Raw genomic sequence first — 19,659 nt, forward strand, 5'->3', positions numbered from 1 at the left:
GTGGAAAGAGACCATTGCTGTAGCCACTACAGGTGCTGCGTGCAGCCGGCTTCCTGGGTATAGAAGGTGGACTGGACAGTCCAGCAGCTGGAGCTGGCGGGCAGAGGAGCGGGGAGAAGGGAGCGAGGCAGCGGCAGGGGGAGAGGACCCTCGTGTCCGTGTCCATAGAGGTCCCTCTGACTATTCCGGGAGGACCCCTGACCAGCACAGCGCGTGAGGAAACTGCGCGAGGCCGGGGGAGGACCGCCCGAGAGGATGAAAGGTGACGATGCGCAGCGCTCGAGCGGGACGGGCACTAGCGGCTGTCCCCACTGGCCAGAATGGCACACCTCACAATTCGGGAGGCATCGGGCAGGGCGCCCAGAAGGGTCTTTCCCTGGTAGTGTGGAGAAAAAGGACTCCGAGACCCTGAGAGGACCCATGTAAGCAAATCTGCAGAGCCAGACTCTAAAGCATCCAACTGCTTCCAGCATCCAGAACAAAGCCCCCCAAATATGTCTAGGACTACGAAGATCTCCCGCACCCGAGGGAAAATCACGTCTGGCATCCGATCTAAAATTACCAGGCCTGGAGAGAAGCAGGAAACCTAACCCCATCAACGAGAAAAGATATTAACCAAACCGATCCAAACTGAAAAGGATGTAAAACCACCTTTATTCTGGGAAAAAATGATCATCTTCGAGAAAATCTGATGCCATCTATAAAAGAGCTGCTTTTCTACACTGACCTGAGACAAGGCCAGTCAGCCCACAAGGCTCAGAGTCTAGTATTTCTGGGTTGTTTCCTCGCTCATGCAAACTAAGTTTCAAAAATTTTTTGCCAAGGAGGCCCAGTGGTGACAAAGATGTGGGAAACCAGCATTCTGACAGGAAGGTACATTTTCTGGAGAGCAATTCTGTCCTGTAGATTGAAAGCTTTAAAAAGTAAATCATAAATATTTAACTCAGTAAATCCACCTCTTGGAATCTATCTTAAGGAAACAATCATTCACGCAAAGATTTATATAGAATTCCATCGAATCGTTACCTATAACAGGACAAAAGTTGAAAAACAATTCAAATGGTCAATAATTACATTATAATGTCTCTTTTATGTCTCCATTCAATAATGCTTTTGAGGAATTTTTAGAAAGCGGAAAAGTTCATGTTAGATGAAAAATCTCAATAAACATGCTACAGTTGCAAAATAATATACATTGTGTATTGTTATACACTGACTATATAAATACAGCTATAAAACTAAGGAAAGATTCCAAAATGTTGACAGTGGATTCCAAAATATCGACCAAAGGACAGGACCCATCTTCCATTTTCCAAATTGTCTTGTTACCTTGGAGTGGTCGAATAACTGAATCCCAGACCTCCCCTCCAATCCTGGGACAAAGGCAAGAATATTAGGTGCTGTCGTTGAAAAGAAACTCAGGCATGGACTAGCAGGTCAGTTTATTTTCTGCGGGACCAACCACTTAAGCACCAAACAAACCAAGCGGACTCCAAGTGCCCCAAGTGCCCAGGGCCCCATAATAAAGTGGCGACGATCGCAGGAATCACTGCCGTAGGAAGGGTCCATTGTCCAGGAGGTCACACAAGGTGGGGTGCTTTGGCCCCCTTTTGCTACCCCAGGCTCAGCGAGAAAGAGGGGTTCCAAAGCGCTGCAGAGTCCGCATGACCAGGCAAAGCTGGTCAAGAAAGTTGATGATGGAAATTCGGAGGAGGCCAGAATCTTCAGCTCTCCAGCGGCTAAAAATGAGGAAGAAAGAAAATCAAGTTAAAGGTGGTGACTGCTCCCCTTCCATGCTCTGCCCCTTAGGCGTCCATTACACTGAAGCCTTTGCGGTGTCCATCACAAGACCCCCTTACACGGCACCAAGTCCCTCCCCTAGAACTAAGTAAGCCTCGAGTGTCTCCGCGTCTCAGTAGACACTGGCCCTTCCATCTGCTGCCACCCACCCCCGCTCCTTCTAGACCTTACACCGCTAGGACGCTGCCGTTCACTGTTAAGTCCTTCCGAACCACCCCTCGGTGGGGTTCTGCATCTGGGGCCAGGGATCCATGGGCGATGTCTGCCTCCAAGGGGGACGGGAACGACACTCGTAGGGCAATGAAGATTCAGTTAAGGCGCCATCTCCGCCACCTTTGTGCCTCGGGGACCCTCCAGACCACCCTTGGCCTCAATCCCCCGCAGCCACGCTGTTACCCGCCTGCTCTCATTTCTCCTCCCCTTCCAGACTCCACCTGGGCCGTACACCCCCAAGACACCCCTGGATCCTCTGCTCCACTTTTCCGCCCCGACCTGCACGTCCTCTGTGCTCCACGTTCCCCCACCCCACCCTGCCCTCAGAAAGCCCCAGCGTGTTCCCCCTGCCGTCCCCTCAGAAAGGATACAAAATATGTAGTCGGTTTCCCGGTCTGCTGGCTGTGGCCTCGGCGTCTCCGCTCGGCCCTGGGGCACTCTGTGCTCGCGCGACAGGAGAAGCTCCGCTGGATGTGGCGCCGGCCGCGGCCGCGTCCGCGCTGTGGGGGATGCGGTGATCAGCCGGGCCGCCCCGGCCCAGCCTGCCTTGTCCTGCGCTGCCAGCGCCTGCCGCCTGCATGGCTGCCGCGCTCAGCCCGGAGCCCGTCCTCGGAGCCGGGGTCTGACTGACTGCTGTCTCCTCCTCGCTATTTTCTGAAGTCCCGCCCCTGCGCGCTGACTCCGCCCCGCAGACCTGCGGAAACAGAGCCCTAGTGAGGCCGCTGAGAGCGTGCTGAGTTCCCACCAAAGCGACACTGCACCGGACTCTCGGAGACTCTGTTGGTCGTGAAAATACAGAAGCTGCCTGCATAAGCCCCGCCTTCGCGCGCGACTTGACCCTAGGGTTCCTGAGCAAACTGAGCCCTGCCTTCTGCGCCCCCTGCACTTCGTGTGAGGGCACCGGACGTGTGGCTGGTTTCCCTCCCTGTCTTCTCCCTGGGCCCAGTGTCCCCAAGAGATGTGGCTCAACGTCCTTGCGGTGATTTGCGGAGGGAGGTGGGGTCTGATAGCCCGATAGGGATACTGCTCTGCACCTCGCCCCCATCGCCGATGTAAATGAAGACGCCAAAGGGGGATTGAAAGACCGACGATCCAATCGTATTTGCGTTTTAGAAAGAACAGTAAGTGGGCAGTGTGGAGGTCAAGCCTGCCAGCAGGGAGACCTGAACAGAGGTAAGGAGAGAAATGATAGAGACCTGAGATAAAGTGAGACAGGGCTAATGTCAAATGTGAAAAATCAGAATGCAAAACTAAAATCCCAATTTAGTAAATATACATGCATTGAACTCCTAGAACAACATTCCAAAATGTAAATACTCATTATCTCTATGTGATGGCATTGTGGGTGATAATTTTTGTGTGTGTGTTTTCCTGCAAATATTCGACAGCGACCTTATATGGTATTTTAAATCAAAAATAAATGTTTAAAAGTTACATGAAATTTCCGACGGTGATTGTCAGTTTAGTTTTCTATTTTCCTCCCTTGTAACCATCAGGAAGGACATAAAGCTGAGCTATATCCTCAAACCTGTTGGATTTTCCCTCAAAACAGACCCTAAATCAGCCCACTTGTCTCCCTCTCCATTGCTAGTCTCCAGTGGGAGCCACCATCTCTCCCTGAACTCCTTCAAAAGCTTCCTACCTGCCTTTCTTCTACGAATTTTCCTCCGGAGTCTGCTCTTCACACGGCAGAATCAGGTCTTATTTTTTAATATAAATAATATCACATCCCTGCTTAAAATCCTAAAACGATTTCCCATCGCCCTTGGAATCAAATCTAAACTCTTTGCTATAGCTTACGTCAGCTGATGGTCGTTGACGCCAATTCAATACTAATAGGAATCCCCAATTTGAGCTGTGCTGAAAAAGGACACTTTATCGGGTGCAAACAGCTTAACTGTGACCCAGCCCAGGAACAACAATAGTGTTAGAGCTCAATTAAAAAGCAGTAGGTTGTGCCACAGCAGGGCCCTGAGGTGAGGCCCCTATCTGGCTAGACAGCTCTGTTTTGCTCCGCTCCGCCTGTTCCAATCCACTCCGATCTGCTCCACCTGCTCTTCTCTGCTCTGGTTCAGGGAGACATCTTAGGTGTTTTGTCTTCAGCGTTTTGGCTCCATCCCGGGAAATACAAGTCTTCAGTCTTTCCTTGGAAAGGAAAATGTGGATTTCAAGATGAAACTCCCCGCCCCTGGTCCCTGATTGGTCTGTCCTTATGCAAATGAGGACTACAAGTCCTCACAGTGTGATTGGTCCAAAAAGCGCCGTTCTGATTGAACAGAATGGAGCTGCTCTGATTGGTGGGTGAAGTCGCCGATGAGGCTATAGTTGCACAGCTCCAATTGGATGAGGAAAGCCTCAGTCCTATTGGTTGAAATAGGATTTCAGGAACTCCTTTATAAGGGCTGGCTCAGGCGGCAGGAACTGAGGGTAGGGAGGCCGTACAAGCAGGCTTCTATTCCCTGAAGTGTGGCTTGTGTGAGAGCATCCTGTTTAGAAACAGCTACTAGGCTCTGTTCGATTTTAATTTGAGCCCAGTTAGCCACTAGAAGCCTTTCTTGGTAGGTATCTTCTTTCCCAGGGTCCATACTTCTAAAAGCCCTGGGTGACTTGGCTCCCAACTTCTCCATCCTCTACCCTCACCTGCCTCCTTTCTAATTCTCTGCAGCCTCTGGGGCCTTTTCTCTGCTCCTGACCAGGGGTGATCTGCCCCCAGCATTTTGCACTTACTCTTCTATTGGAAAGACTGTCTCCAAAGCTTGTCATGGCTGACTTCTTATCATTAGGACCTTGGCTCCAGTGTCACCTCTGAGAGGACTTCTGGATCACTAGTCTAACGTACTACCCCCAGGCATGCTTCATCACAGTTACCCGTTTTAATTTGCTGCGTAACATTTCTAATAACCCGAAATTATAATCTTGCTTTGTCCACTTTTATGTCATTGATATATCATCTCTGGCACCTTCTTCTGTTGTTCAGTGCAGTTTATGAAATAGGTAGTTTGTTGCTCGTTGAATGAAACAGTATTACAAGGTACAAAACTCTATCACTATGTTAGAGGCAGTCATCTGCACGTAGGAAGTTACTTCACAAATATGAAGTAACATGCACAAAGTTACACACTGTAACATCTTTGGCAATAGAAAGTTATTGGACACAATATGCATGTCCATTAACAAGGAATTGGTGAAATAAACGGTGATACATTCATACAATAGTCCTAAGAAGCAGTAAAAAAAAAATTAAAATCTTTAATGAAAATTAAACGATTTCCAGGATTTTTTATGTGAAAAAAGCAGAGCGCAAGGACACACACACACTCACAGACACACATACTTATTGGGGGGAAAAGAGACACAGAAAGGAGAAACCCAAAACTATTTAAAATGATCATCTATAGAACGCTGATATGGGTATGGGATTTCTTGGAATAGAACTTTTTGTGCAGTTTTGACTGAACCAGGTAAATATTTTACATGTCCAAAAATACATTTAAAAGAGTGAAAAATCAAATGTTAAAATTGAATAAAAGCAAAAATGAATGAGCCTAACAGCGTATCCAATTTATAACAAAACCACACAGGTGCCCTTTAAACTCAGCTGTCTGACTGTACTCCCTTCACGGCCTATAGTCTAAGGACAAAAGGCCTCACTTTCGGGATGTTTGTTGTCAGCAAGGGTAGCGATGAAGCTATTTGGGCGTATTTTAAGACAGACCGTATCTGGTAGAACAAATGAGTAAATATATCGATGCTGTTAGGAACGAGAATTCTCAGTGTGGAATAAGGAAGGTAACAGAGAACTGTGATGCTGGAGATTGCAGTATGAACTCTTAAAAAATATATTTCTGAGTTTTGTTCAGTGAACGAGTCTAGAAGTAATGACACCCCAGTAGCAATAAGCACACCCTGCACTTGGACCTTGGTTTTCTTGATACCATTCTCTACTAAAAGGAACCAGAACTCCTCGGAGAAATGGCTGATTCTAGGGCTCGGGCAGGAAAGAATACAAGATGAGCCCGGAGCACCTTGTAGTGTCGGAAAGTAGAGAAGGGCTTTAAAAATAAAAGGACAAGGCATGTTAAAGGGACACAGGGGTAAATTGGGAAGAACCAAAGCTAAAAGAATTTGAGCATCCAAAGGATATTAAACCTTTTGGAGAGGAGTATGACTGGAAGGGGCACCAGGGAAGATACGGGAGTGCTGTCAATATCCTATATTTCGATCTGGCGGGGATACATACATTGGTATATTCAACTTAAGTCCATTGAGCTGTATAGTGATGATTTATGCACATTACCGTATGCATGGTATAGTCCAATAAAAATGACACTCTTGGATTCTAAGTTGTTAATTTCAAAAAAAAAAAAAAAAAACCCCACCAATGCGTCCGCTGTGATAATTAAGAAAAGAGAGAAGGGAAAAAGGAGAAATATAAACTAATAATTGTACGAAGGAAAAGAGTATCAGAAAACTACCATTTGCAGCCACCAGTGCAATTCATTTAAGCAAGAATCATCCTTGGATGATAAAACCATTAGATAAACGTCGTTGGAGAACAGGATATTCACAGGGTCTCAAGGTTTTACCCCAGATTACTTGCAAATTAGGTAGGGAAAATGCAACTTTGCAACAGAGAGACCTGGTAGCCTCCATTTCGATCACGTGATCAAATCAGCCAAGCCTCCCTAATAGTGGGACAGCCTGACCCCAGTGCCTCCTGGGGGCGGGGGAAGGGGGAAGGAGAAAGACACACAGCATCTCCTCAGCGGCACTCTTGTCAAAACACTTAAGCTGAACCTAACGAGGAAGGAATCAGGTAAATCCAGACTCTGGAACATGATACAAGGTGACTGCTCTGGACTAGTTAAAAAATATTGTTGCCTGATTGCCTATGGAGAAGGGAGAGTTGGGAGAGGCTTCCTGTCGTTAAAAGCCCAGGTGAGTGGCATCGCCATTCATCGAGGCAGGCCGATGCGAGGGGCCAAGAGGGAAGAGACTTTGTCTCCCAGTCCCAGTGCCACCAGTATTTTGGGACGCGGCAGGCACTCAGTGACGGCGTGCTTGAAGAATGAAGGTGTCTGCAGAAGGGCCAGAAGCTGTCTGGGAATGAAACCCTAGACATGTGGCCTGGAGCTCAGGGGAGAGGGCCGGGATGAGCCTCAGACACCAGAGTGAGGGTGGACAGTCCCCCTGGGCAGTGATACGGAGAGAGAAGGGCTCTGGGGACAGCGCCCTGGAGCCCCCCAACGTTAAGAGGTGTGTGGGCGGGTGTGTGTGTGGAGCAGGAAGAATCAGCAAAGGAGCCAGAGGAGTGAGCAGTGAAAGCAAAAGCAGGAAGAGAGTCACCTGGTCACCCTGAGGCCGGGCGTGTGGACAGGGTGGGGAGGGGGTCAAGTCCTCAGAAGCCCAGGGCGGCCACTTCACCTGGACCATAGAGGTAGACAGGGCGGCTGTCTCTCCTGCAGGCTTTTCAGGGCCCGGAGCTCTGATGCCTTCCACAGCTGTCGCATCTGAGCTGGAAGTGCCTGGCCTGGCTTAGCAGTGCCCCCTGTTGGACCTATTGGAGCTGGCAAGGCTTGGTTCAGGCCAGGCCTGGATGGGAGGCCTGCAAGGCACCAGCAAATTGTGGGCACAGCTAATCTGTAACCTGGGCACCACTAACTCAACAAACCCACCCCAAAGCAAACGCTACTCTCCTCTGACTCTGCCCCTCCTCCCTGGGCCCTTGAGAAATGGCACCACGAGCATCTCAGTCCAGGTGCTAGACCTTTTCTGTCAGAGGCCACCACTTATTCTGCCTTTTCCTAGTGTCATTGCGGTCACGACAGGCCTGCGAGCTGAACCACATCCCTGGGGGTCAAAGACTGCCCGAGGCCCCTCCTTGCGAGGCAGGCGATGGGCCTCAGGGGCCCACAGTGGGAGGGGGACAAGTAGCAGAGGGTGGGGTGGTGCCCACCTCTGAGGTAGACATTTGCCTAGGAGAGACACAGCACCTGCAGTAAACATTCTGCTACCCGTTGCAGGATGTCATCATTTGGGACCTGCAGGCGTACGCGGGGCCGTCCCCAGACTCCAGGCGCAAAGGTGGTATGTAGCCTGTGGCTGCTCCATCTTCGCGTGGAGTCTCTAGCCTCCTCTCATGATGGCACGAGGCCTGGACCAGAACCTCCCCGCCCCTCCCCAGCTGGGCCTCCCATCTCCCATCCCTGCAGCATATCCTCCCTCCCGTCTTCCCGCCGCCAACCCGCCCATCCTGCCCTGCCACACAAACTTCTGAAATGAGGGGTCCCCAGTTACCATCACCGCCTCCTCCCCTCCCCGCTGGAGCTGCTTCTTGCTCCCAACATTACCAACAATCTTCCTGTTACTAACGCAGAGGAGACATCGCCCCGCCCTCGCTCTGCTTCTTGGCAGCACTAGACAACATCCCCGTTCTGGCAGCCATTCTTGGCTTCTGACTGAGTTCTCCCTGTGGCCTCTACTGCATCTCCAGTTGGTAAAGATCCTCAAGGCCCGGTCCTCTCCCATCTTTTTGTGCCACACTCTCTGGGAAGCCACCTCTTCCATCTTCATAGCTTCTAGGATGTCCTGTTCACAGGTAGCTCCCGATCGTCATCGTTAAAGGTTACAGAGGGCTCCGGACTCAGAGTGGGCCTGGTCCCAGTCAGTTTCCTTCGGCGGGGCTCCCATCATACACCCTGGAGACTCCACTGTGTCCACATCCAGCTCCGTCTCCCCGCCGAGTTCCTGACCCCATGTCAAACTGCCCAGCAGATGTCTCTTAACCACCAGATGGCTTTGTCACCCCCAAGCTGGGAGCCACTGGCACAAGGGACTCAACAACGACCATCTCTAGGGTCTAAAACGTGCATCTGCGTGTGTCACCCCCTTGCAATGGACAGCTGCTGTTTGGGGGCACCATTCAGCCCTCCCCGAGGACCTGGCTTTTGTTGAGAATGTCTCTCTCCCTCCCACAGACCATGGGTGTCCAGGGGGCTGGCCTCCCACCACGCGCCCCACCCCACCCCCAGCCAAAATGATTGGAGGCATGACCCAGTTCTGACCAATGAAAGGACAGCATTTATTTGCTGGGGGCATCCGGGGGAAAAGAAGCTACACTACAGGGCGCGAAGGTGCTCCTTGCTGGAAGGTGCTCCCTGCTGGCTGTGAATGAGGGATTCAGTGGAAGCTGCAGGCAGCCAACTTTTGATCCTGAGGCGGCGGCCTGGGACGAAGCAGACACTGCAGAGTGCAGAGGGGAGGTAGGAAGAAACTGGGTATTTGGTGAAATTATTCATCTGCTGCCAATACCCCTGGACTTCTTAGTTTTGTAAACCAGTAAGTTTCCTTTATTGTTTAAACCAATTTCCTTTATGGTTAAACCAATTATTGGAAACCGAAAGCAGCCTAGCTAATATAGTTCTTTTTGGATCAAAGTCAAAGTCTCACATTCACCTTTAGTGCTATTTAAAATTTCAACATAAACTTCCTGACTCAAAATAAATGAGAGCAAGTCTATCACATGAGCCGCCAGACCACATAGGCTCCTAAGCAGGTCCAGCTCTCAGGTGAGGCCAGGGGCTTTCGTCTGCTCTTCAAAGCCTTCGCCCATAGGGCCTGTCTGTCATCTCAGCCTAGAGACTCAGCTTTTGCCCAAGGTCCGGGCAGGAGGGTCTTGGGTGGGGAGGGTGGTGGGGCTGGAGCATCCTCCCGTGCACATGGCTCCCTTCCAGCCTCGCCTGCACTGGGTGTCCTCCTCCAAGAAGCAGCTGCCTAGATGACCTCTAATGCCCGCACACCAGGCAGGGTGGGAGGACCAGTGCCACCGGCCCATGCTTCTGCCCCCTCCCCGGCACCCCAAGATTCCTCTCAGGCAGCGAGGGCGTGCAAGGTGAAACCCCTGCGCACACGTGGCAGGGAAGGGTCCGCTTCCACGCTGTGGGTGAGCACATGGTGTGGGGGCCTGGCTGAGGCCTGGCTCTGCCACTGCCTTGCTGTCACCTGTCATCTCCAAGGAGCAAGAATTGCCTGCGTCCAGGGAGAGACGAGCAGAGGGGGTGCTCAGGGAAGACCTGTGACAGGAAGGGCCAGGAACCCCCATCTCTGGCCCACACTTGGCCAACACTTGGCTTTTGGCCTCAGTCTGTTTATGGAACACGAAGCGGTGGGGGGGACTGCTGTAGACACCTCCCTCTCCCTGGGGGCCGGGGTAAGGACGAAGGAAATTGAGGTTTAACGAGCGGCCTCACTGGGCAAAGTCAATGGCTGGGGACCGACACGATACAGGGACTTGCCTGAGGTCACACCACAGAGCTGAGCGATGTTCATCCCCGACTCCTCCCCAACCTGCTTTTCCTTCATCGAGCGCACACTGGTGGCAGCAGCTGAGGGGGCCCAGGGCTGGCTGTCACTTGGCCTCCTGCCAATACCAGACCTGCCAGAGGTCTGGAAAGGAGTCACTTGAGGGTTTATTCTCAGTGGGCTAAACACAAAATGCCAAAGCCCATGTCTCAGAATCTTCCGAACAGCCCCTTCCTCCTTCTCATCCTGAGGCACTTCTAGAAGCTGGCTCGACTCGGATTCTGGCTCCCCCGCTTCTCTGCTAGGAGCCTCGGCTGTCTCACCTCCTGTGCAAGGTGCGGGAGCAAACCCGGGTCAAGTGCTTTGAGTGGTGCCTGGCACCTAGCAAGAGCTGGCCACAGGTACCTGGGTACCTGCCAGCTATTATTATTATGAGCCAAATTGCAACATGAGAACACATTTAATGCTACATGCAGCTTGCAGCCTGGCCAGGTTCGTCCCCATGCTCCACGAATCCTATTTGGAGAACCCTTTCTCCATAGCTTCGGTGACTTCGGGGTGCAGGAAGCGGCTAGCTAAACGTTCGATGTCATCCAGGGTCAGGCGGCTCAGGGACCTCTCATAATCCTGAGGAGAAAAGGCCAGGAGGGTTCAAGGACTGCCAGTGGGGGTACACAAAGACAGAGGCAGGGGCTGGGAGCAGCTGGGACAAGAGTGGACGTCTGGGGCTACCCTTCTCACCCTCTGTAGCTGGTCCAGGACTCTGCTGGCATCTGCGGCACTGAAGTGGCGGGCCAGAACTTTGGCGATCAGTTGCCAGGCCGGTGGGCGTGGGGGTGAGGCCTCGGCCAGTCTGCGGGCGGCTGCAGTTTCTTCCAGCAACACCTTCTCCAGAGGTTTGACCACTAGGTTGAGCTTGGAATTGGGCCCGATGCTGTAATCGGAGAGTCTTTTCCCATCTGCCAAAAAGAGATGGATGAAGTCGTTACCCACCGCGGTGGCGGTGGGCTCGGGGGAGTGCTGCGGCATCTGGCTCAGGAGGGTTCTGCCACCGCCGCGAGGGTCAAGTGGCCGATCGATGTTCCTTCCATCCATCACACCGCTGCCCTGGCTCGGCCTGGACACCCCGTCCCCTGACTTCCTGCGGGGCTCCCTGGTCGTCTCCTTTCCCCGTTACCTGCCAGGGCCTTGCCCTTGAACAGCAGCCGCTGCTGGCGCACGGGGACGTTCAGCTTTTCGGACACCAGATGTTTCAGTGTGGACACCAGCTCGTCCTCCGACACCTGGCCGGGCCGAGGGTGGGAACAGGGGTTGAGCCCGCGCGGCCCCTGCTGAGGGCACCTCTCCCGGCCTCCCCGGCGCGGCTGGCCCGCCCGCTGCGTCCCGGCCCTCGGCCCGGCCCGGCCCTGCGCCCGGTGGGGGGAGGGGGCGCGTGCGGTAGCCAGCCGGGCGGCGGGGACTCCGCCACGCTACCTGCAGGCTGCACTCGCGGCCCTGGAGCGCCTTCACCGTTAGCTGCATGACGGCCGCGGCGGCGTCGACTCCCGCCGGTGTGCACCCCAACTGCCCCCCGCCGTGCGCCGCCGCCCCGGGCGCGCGCCGGAACCGCCCGCCGCCGCCGGAAACAGCGAGAGGGGCGCGCCTGGCGCCCCAGCCCCGCCTCCGGCCCGCCCCGACCCTGTCATTCCCGGAGGAGGAGTCCTCTCGGTGTCCCGCCTCGTACCTGCACGAGGACTGCCCGGGCTGACGGGTCCCCCGTGGCGACGGCGCTGCGGGGCCGCGAGGATGGGGAGGAGGACCGAGCTAGGCCAGGTGGGCTTCACATGGGAGCTGGGGCTTGGGAGGAGGGAGGGCCGGGAGCCCGCTCGCCCCGCCTACGGCCGGGACAGCCCTGCGTCCCCGGCCCGCGGGTGGAGCAAGTCTGAGTCTCGGTCTCCGGAGTCCACAAAGGGCCCCGCCTTGCCCCGCTTGCCCCACCGTCCAGGGACCTTCTGCCTCCTCCTTTCTCGTCTGGAGGCGGAAAGCCAGCTGAGCTTGGGAACAGGCCTCTGCCCTCATCCTCCCAGCGCTCATTCTAGAACAGAGGTCCACCTGTCAGAGACAGGAAGCCTGGGGAAGGAGAGCTGAGAGAGGAAGTCTGCGGCACAGGTCACCGTGTCACCCAAGCCAGTCCTCCACCCTGGCCCACACCTACCCAGTCACACCCTTCCTACCCCCACCCCCAGGCCCTAAAAGGCAAAGATCGGAAGGAACCAAGCTTGTTTTTCTCTTTTATTGAAATATATTTTCTGGGTAGTGCCCACCTACCTAACTCTGCATGGCCTCTTTGGCACTGAAAGCTGGAGAATAAAAAACCAGTAAAAAAAATAAGCCTGGATTTTTCTGAGTGCATAGTGCATGAGAACTAAAGGCCTTTGGTACACAAGAACTGTGGGACAGTGGGTGGAGGGTGGGGGCTAGGGGTGGCAAAAGCTCGACCCAGGGGCCTCAGGGAACTGGGCACAGGCTGCTATAGATGAAGTGGCCAATGACCAAGGCCAGCATCTCCGAGGTGCCGCTCAGCGCCACAATGAAGGGGGCCTGGGAGGCGTAGTTGGCTTGAAGGCGGCGGAGGGACAGCTGCAGCATGGCCAAAGCCAGCAGGCTGTTCTGCACCCCCACCTCGAGGCTGACCGTCCGCCGCTGGGCCACTGGCAGCTTTAGGCAGGTGGCCAGGCAGTAGCCCACCAGGAGGCCGACCAGGGGCACAGTGATGCCCACTAGCACGATGGGCAGCCTGACGCCCGCCAGGATGAAGACCCCCATGCGGTAGGCCAGGAAGAGGCCTCCCAGAAGCAGCACAAAACTGAAGGGCTTGATGACCTGCAGCAGCAGCTGAGAGAGCTTGGGGAGCTTGGACTTGATCAGCACGCCTGCTGCGATGGGGATGGCGATGAACAGCAGGCTCCCCAGGATCTTGGAGATGGGCACATGGAGTGTTTCGTGGATGCTCAGCAGGCGGCTGTAGATGGCTGAGGACAGTGGCAGGAAACCAGTGGCAGCCACTGTGGAGATGAAAGTCATGGAGATGGCCAGGGTGACATCCCCTCCAAGGAGGAGGCTGAAGAGGTAGCTCCCCCCGCCTCCGGGCGATGAGCAGGTGATGATGAGGCCCAGAGCCAGGGCCTTGGGCAGCATGAAGACCTTGGCCATCAAGAAAGCGTAGAAGGGCATGACTAGGAACTGGCCCAGGAGGCCCAGCAGCATGGGCTGGGGGCTCTGAAGGAGCCCCTTCAGAACCTCAAGCTCCACTTTGCACCCGAACGAACACTTGTTGACAAAGATAAGAGGCAGGAGCAAGTAGAGTATTGGGTTCTCCGAGAAGTGGACCAGGTCGGCGCCGAGCGTGGCGGGGGTGTCTTCGGCAGGGGACACCTTGATGCAGAAATCTCTCCGCTCGTCGATCAGCATGGGTGGGGTCTCGTGGGGATCCACAAGCTGGATGTGGAGCGGGGCTAGCCCGGGCAGGCCTGAGTGGATGCTCACCACGAAGCTGCCCCCGCTGCCCCAGGTTATGGCACTCACATTCTTGATGGTCAGCACCTCTGGATCCAGGGAGGTGACCCTCAGCATAGGGCTGGGCCCTGGCCAGGCGCCCTGACCCGGGTACTGGCTCGAGATCACGATGATGCCCTCGCTCTCCTCTGGGAACTCGAACTCCACCACGGAGCCATCCCCGATGCTCAGGTAGCGGCCCCCTGGCGGTGGCCCAGGATGGCCCAGAGCCATGCTGAGGTTGGCATGGGAAGTTCCCTGGGCCCCCAACGGCAGGCTGAGAAGTAGCAGGGCAGCCCTGAGCATCCCTAGGGGGCCTGTGCAACCACTGCCACCTCCCAGGCCAGGCCATGACCGAGAACTGCCCCTCCTAAACACCATGGCTCCTCCCGCAGGATGGCGTGCCCGGGCCCTCAGCGCCTTAGGACAGCAGCTCCGCAGGTGCCTTCGGGTTGTCTTGAGAAGGGTGCATGGGTGGGGTCTGGTCCTGTGCTGCCTTCCCTGATGGCAGGGCTCTTCCTGAGGAGGAGGGACACACAGAGGTGGCTGGTGAACGTGAGCAGTGAGCCCAGGAGCACGGGAACCTGGAAGCCCACTGCTGGGAGACTCAGCAGGGGCCCTGGCCCCAAGCCTGGGAAGGGAAAGGCAATGCCTAGTGCTGGCCCTTGAGTGCCATCTGGCTGGCCCCTCCCCCAGCACATCTGCCTCAAGCTTGCCATCCCTCACCCAGAGGGGCCACCTGCACATAGGAGTTCCTGCTCAGCCTGCCTACACCTGCCGACTTCCCCGGGCTCACCTCCAGCATGGTGGCCCTGCGGAGATGTCCCGACATGAAGGGATTTGGGAGAGCCACCCCCGATCCTGCCACCACTAGTCTGCTTCCCACTGGCTTCAAGACACAGCTACGGTGGGACGGCGGCAGTGCCACAACTGGGATGAAATGTCTGAAAGACTCCCCGGGGCGACAAGGAGACAAGACCAGGGAGAGCAAAGGGTGCTGACGGGAAAGGCTGGCTCAGGCCAGGTCCGAGAGGCCATCAGAGAACAGGTTAGGGCATTGGAGTACCATCTGTCAGGCAAAGAGCAACCGGCAAAGTGTATGGGCAGCAGTAGGTGACCATCGGGCCAAAGGCCCCAGGGACTGATGTCCACCACTGACATTGACATGCAGTTGTGAGCAGTGCTGCCATAGCTACCTGGCCTACCCTACCTGTCGACAGTGGTGTGAGGGGGTTCTGGCGGGGGAGCAGGTCCCCTCTCCCCAGAGTTGCCGGAAGGGGCAGCAGGACGGCCACATGTCTGCTAGGGGGCTTCTCCTTCCGTCAGGTCCCGGAATTTGAGCCCCTAGAGCGGCTGTGTCATATCTTGGAGGCTCTGCTTGCAGTCCTGGGGCTCCTCCCGCACCCACATGAAATCCTACCACGGCCTGGAACTCCCAGTGGGACTGAGTGTTTCTAGAGGGCCGGGAGCCTCAGGGTGAAAGGAGGAGGTTCGCCTCCTTCCACTTCTCAATTTGGGCGGCCCCACCCTATTGTCACATCACCTGATGGATCTGGGGCAACCAGGATTGGGACACTGGTTTTTCATTGCTAGTTGTTGGTTGCCTCATGCCCTGTACTGTCCCGGTCCTGGGAGAGGCTGGGGCCCCTCTAGATCCTGTGGGTCCTTGACCCTGGTCTCCCTCATCCCAGACTGGGGAGCAGGGGAAGTACCAGGTGGAGGGCAGGTTAAGCAAAAGGCTCCTCTGTGGGAAAGTCTCCCCTCTACCCCTCGGGGATGCCATGGCCTCTGCTGGTTTGGAGTTTGGGTCACTTACCCTAGAGGCTTTGGTCCAGCCTTGGGTCCCACCGCTGAAGAGGGAGGCAGGAAACCCAGAGGGAGTGTAAGGAGCAAAGTGGAGGGGAGTCCCAGGGAAAAGGATGAAGGCGCCCGGGCCCGAAGCCCGCCGGGGGGCGTGAATCACTTCCGAAGAGAGAGGCTAAGGGCCATCCACCCTGATCCTTCCCGAACAGCAGGCAGCTCTGTCTGAGTCACTGAAAGAGGGGTCTGGCCCAGATCTGACATCATTTCTGCTTGAAGGGCCAGAAGAGTTTGAACAGATGCACCCCAAGGCAGGGAAGGGAATCCCGGGCGGCCGCTTTTTGCACAGAGGCCGAGTGTTCGATGTTAGGGCAGTTGGCAGTGCTGACGCGGGGCCCCTCCCTACCTGGGAGTCTGGAAGTTGCACGACTGGGCACGGGCAGAACTCGGGCGTGAACCCGGGAGGGAGAAAGGGGAGGGGGGCGCGCCGCTGCCGGGCTCGCGCTACTGCCCCGCAGCTGGCAGGCCGGCGATCCGCCTGGCGGTCCCGGGGTCGCGGTGGAAGGGCCCTCACGCTACTCCCAGGCCCCGCGGCTGCTCCAGGCCTCACAAACGCGGGGCGGTGGCCCTTCCCCGCCGGGCCCGGCCGCCTGCTCAGGTGAACACGGAGCCGGGCCGGGGCCAGAGGCCGCCTTCTGCCAGCCCTTCCAGGCCCTAGGCTCTCACCTGCCGCCACGGCCCCTCAGCTCGGCGCCGGCGCCAGCGCCAGCCGGGCGGGCGGACGCTGGCGAGCTCGGCGGGCCTGGGCCCCGCCCCGGCCCCGCCCCGGCCCCGCCCCTCGCACTGAGGCCCCGCCTCCGGCCTGCGGAGGCCCCGCCTCGCGCGCTCGCCCCGCCTCCCCGCGGCGGCCCACTCACCTCTCCGGGACTGGGCGGGTTCCGAGCGGAGGTGACGCATCTGGGAGCCACAAGCGGGCGCGGGCGCACGGGCCTGGCGCCCTTCCGGGTCGCCGTCATTCGGTGCCGTGCACAGCCTCTTTCGGTGCCGAAGCCGCTGGTCAGACTCTTCTGTGATCGCTGCCTTGGCGACGCGCTCCGAGTAGGGCCCCCAGCCATTCCCAAACACGCTGCGACCTCTGGGGGCAGTGGAACACTGGCTTAGCCGTTAGCAGAGGTGGGATGCCCGGGGTCAGGGTTTCGGCCACATTCCCTCTCTGGGCGCCCAGCCCCGTGCCTGCAGGGCCGTGTCCAACCAACCTGGACTCCGAATCCCAGGCTTGGCCTAGTCAGTTTCACCTTCCTTTGTTCTAACATTGACCGAGTGCCTCTTTCCACACTGTGGATTATCGGTGGACTTGTCCACCTTTTAAAACCATTCGGCACCACCAGCAAGGTCTGGAGGCTTCAAGAGGAGTGGAAGTAGATGGCATAGCGATGGGTAAAAAGGTGGTGGGGGTGTAGAAAGGGCATTGGAAGACAGTAAACCAGTGCGGAGTCGAGGGGGATTTGCATGTTCCCGAGGGCTGCAGGGCAACTGCATTCGGTCTGCCAGCGCCCCCACTGTTCCGGAAGAACCTCTTGTCACCGCTATGATGGAAGCCAGTGGGCTCTGAAGTTCCCAGTACTTGCCCCGGGGAGGTGCACAAAGACACATCGTGGAGAATGTCTTAAAAAAAAACCCATCTCTGCTTTTAATTTTTCAAATAAATAATAATTTTATAATTTTAATAAAAATCTATTAATTTAAACTTATTTAAGTTCATTTTGTCTTAAAAATTATATTAGTGTTTTATAAAGTTCAGATTAGTATGTGCTTATGACACGTCAATAGGTATACACATGGTGGGGGTGCGTGCTCAACAGGGTTTATGTCGGTGATCAAAAACATTCAGAGGCCATAGTTCTAGGTTGTTCTTTAGCCTCAGAGGATCAGTAAGGTGTAAGCCATTTGTGTGTGTGTCTGTGTGGACTTACTGTCCTGGAACATTTGCACTGTCCCTCTCGGATGGGGTTAAGGGGTCCTGGGCTTGGCACATGCTGCATGGAAGACTGTAGTTTGAATAGAAACTGGTGCCAGGAGGGAAGGAGGGCGAACACGGTGAGAAGGCTGCTCTCCGTTACTGTCAGTCACTTCAGCCTTTCCTGAAAAGGGCTCCTGGGGTGTCTGACATGAGGGAATTTGGAGGCCTTCTCTGCAGGAAAAAGGGACAGCTAAATTAAAGGCAAGAGAATGTTCGTAGTTAATTTAAGGAATCATTTTACCCCAGAAGAGAAGGAAGAATTCTACAAATCAGGAAAGGATGTCTAATTTCAAAAGAGAAGTCCTCTGGACTGAGAACAAATACAACAAATGAATGATAGTGACAGCCGAAACAGCATAAATGCACTTCAGATGAGAGACCTGCCACCATATTATATTATGTAATAAGATCCTAATGGTGACCCTGAGAGGAGCGGCTACCTTCTCTCCAGGCAGAGGCCTCTGGGGACTACTGTGGGATAAATAAGCACGCATGGAAGGCATATGCTGTACGAGCACCAGGATGGGATGCGTTTGGTATTTACAGGGAAGTGTAGTGTCTGCCCCGCATCAGGTCACAGCTCCTCACTCTCCTTTGGGGGAACGCAAGGTTTACACGTGGATGACCCCAACCCGTGGCCTGCGGGGTGGGCACGTACTCGGGTGTAGCCAATCACAGCCACACAGATGGATGCAAGGATAAGCCCATAATCCGGTCTGGAACAGTGAGAGTTGGTCCCCAGGGATTTGTATAGGAATTATTGGGAAGGTGGGAGCTCTTTTTCGGCTGGGGTTGCTAAACTGAGACCTCTACCATCACTCCCCCGTAACCGGGGGAGACAGAATGTTTGAACAGGAATCAAACAGAGAAAAGCAGAGCCAAGGGATGGAGAGAGCGCATGTCTCGAAGACGTTCGTGCAGCTGGAATCAGCCCTGGGCTTGGGAGTCCATTACAGGAACAATAAGCCTCCTTCCTGTCATTACTTAGTTTTGCTTCTGCCTCTTTGAGATTCTGGCACTTGTAACTGAGGATGCCGGGCCGTGGGGTGGGTGACATCCTGGCAGAGGACTGAAGGATAAAGCTTACCTCCACTTTGGAAAGCTGGGTGGGCTGCGCTCCACACCACCATCAGCTTCCAAGCCCGTGTGAGGCCAAGTGGGGGAGAAAACTGGCTTGCTATTTCCAACTGGGTTACTCTGACGACCCCCAGCGAGGGCACAGCCCCCTGAGGAGTTAGGGGCCATCACTGGGGCTCACTCCAGTATTCCCAGCATGTGACAGTGCATGGCCCAGGGCAGGCACTTGGCGAATGTTTGGGGCAGTCCAGGCAGTCACAGCAGTTGAGAGACACAGTGGGGCCTACGTGCCTCCCAGCCCCTCAGTGAGGTTCTGTTTTATTTGATCGCTGTGGTAGCCCCGGTGGGTACAGTGGGGTTCATTTATACTATTCTCTCTTCTTTGGGGGATCTTAACAAATTTCCATAATAAAAGGTTTAAAAAAATACTATAATGGTAGATACAGATCGATATATATTTGTCAAACCCAGACTGTACAACACAAGAGGGGAGCATTATGTCGATTTGGGGTGAGGCTGATGTATCAGTGGAGTCTGGGTATGTATGTGCGAACTCTCTGTAATATGTAAAGCACTTGGCATAGGGTCAGGTTGGGTGTCAGCTTCCATGATGGCCATCTCCTGGGCAAGCAATCTGGGCCCTCCTCACGCCTCCACTTTCCTGACCCTTCTCGGTCGTGGCATCGCAACCAAAGCCTCTCCCTCCCGGGCTGTCCCTGGGCCCCTCACTCCTCTTCTGCCACAGCCTCCTTGAGGCTGCCTGGCTGGAGCCCCAATTCCTCTCATCTAGAATCTAGGAAGTCCAAAGTGCCTTTTCTCTTTTCTCTGACCCCAGACCGCTTTCTGTGCACACCGCCACCCCCCACCCCGACCCGGATATGGTATTCTAGCAAAACTCTTAATAAACTAATAGT

At 55.1% G+C, this 19,659-nt stretch overlaps 3 protein-coding genes across 5 annotated transcripts; all 3 read right to left on the reverse strand.

Moving 5' to 3' along the window:
- Window positions 1–631: 631 nt before the first annotated feature.
- LAGE3 (L antigen family member 3) lies at window positions 632–7,461 on the reverse strand. The gene is made up of 4 exons (XM_039866986.1): window positions 7,360–7,461; window positions 2,385–2,707; window positions 1,972–2,100; window positions 632–1,739 (listed from the first exon to the last, which is right to left on the reverse strand). Exons 1-4 carry the CDS (start codon window positions 7,444–7,446, stop codon window positions 1,625–1,627), a joined length of 654 nt encoding a protein of 217 aa, XP_039722920.1. The 5' UTR covers window positions 7,447–7,461; the 3' UTR covers window positions 632–1,624.
- Window positions 7,462–9,073: 1,612 nt separating this feature from the next.
- UBL4A (ubiquitin like 4A) lies at window positions 9,074–11,948 on the reverse strand. The gene is made up of 4 exons (XM_039867002.1): window positions 11,788–11,948; window positions 11,492–11,597; window positions 11,056–11,273; window positions 9,074–10,941 (listed from the first exon to the last, which is right to left on the reverse strand). The coding sequence occupies exons 1-4, from the start codon at window positions 11,833–11,835 to the stop codon at window positions 10,831–10,833; spliced, it is 483 nt and encodes a 160-aa protein (XP_039722936.1). The 5' UTR covers window positions 11,836–11,948; the 3' UTR covers window positions 9,074–10,830.
- Window positions 11,949–12,572: 624 nt separating this feature from the next.
- SLC10A3 (solute carrier family 10 member 3) lies at window positions 12,573–16,450 on the reverse strand. 3 transcript variants are annotated; one of them, XM_039867000.1, is made up of 2 exons: window positions 16,375–16,450; window positions 12,573–14,367 (listed from the first exon to the last, which is right to left on the reverse strand). In XM_039867000.1, exon 2 carries the CDS (start codon window positions 14,227–14,229, stop codon window positions 12,802–12,804), a length of 1,428 nt encoding a protein of 475 aa, XP_039722934.1. In that variant the 5' UTR covers window positions 14,230–14,367; window positions 16,375–16,450; the 3' UTR covers window positions 12,573–12,801. The 3 variants fall into 3 exon arrangements, with proteins under 3 accessions (XP_039722934.1, XP_039722933.1, XP_039722932.1); XM_039866999.1 differs by having other exon boundaries at window positions 16,055–16,450; XM_039866998.1 differs by having other exon boundaries at window positions 15,665–16,450.
- Window positions 16,451–19,659: the final 3,209 nt, after the last annotated feature.

The sequence above is a fragment of the Pteropus medius genome, unplaced genomic scaffold, assembly GCF_902729225.1.
Source record: "Pteropus medius unplaced genomic scaffold, Ma_sr-lr_union100, whole genome shotgun sequence".
NCBI lineage: Eukaryota > Metazoa > Chordata > Mammalia > Chiroptera > Pteropodidae > Pteropus > Pteropus medius.

Excerpts from the sequence above, each read along its gene's own strand:
- SLC10A3 (XM_039867000.1), bottom strand. The coding sequence starts at position 14,229 with ATGGTGTTTAGGAGGGGCAGTTCTCGGTCATGGCCTGGCCTGGGAGGT.
- LAGE3 (XM_039866986.1), bottom strand. The coding sequence starts at position 7,446 with ATGGTCCAGGTGAAGTGGCCGCCCTGGGCTTCTGAGGACTTGACCCCC. Across the intron at positions 2,101-2,384 it reads GGAAACCGACTACATATTTT|TGCCCTACGAGTGTCGTTCC; the intron begins GTATCCTTTCTG and ends CTGAATCTTCAT. Across the intron at positions 1,740-1,971 it reads AACGGCAGCGTCCTAGCGGT|CCGCTGGAGAGCTGAAGATT; the intron begins GTAAGGTCTAGA and ends CCTCATTTTTAG.
- UBL4A (XM_039867002.1), bottom strand. The coding sequence starts at position 11,835 with ATGCAGCTAACGGTGAAGGCGCTCCAGGGCCGCGAGTGCAGCCTGCAG. Across the intron at positions 11,274-11,491 it reads CAAGGGCAAGGCCCTGGCAG|ATGGGAAAAGACTCTCCGAT; the intron begins GTAACGGGGAAA and ends TCTTTTTGGCAG. Across the intron at positions 10,942-11,055 it reads TCCTGGACCAGCTACAGAGG|GATTATGAGAGGTCCCTGAG; the intron begins GTGAGAAGGGTA and ends TTTTCTCCTCAG.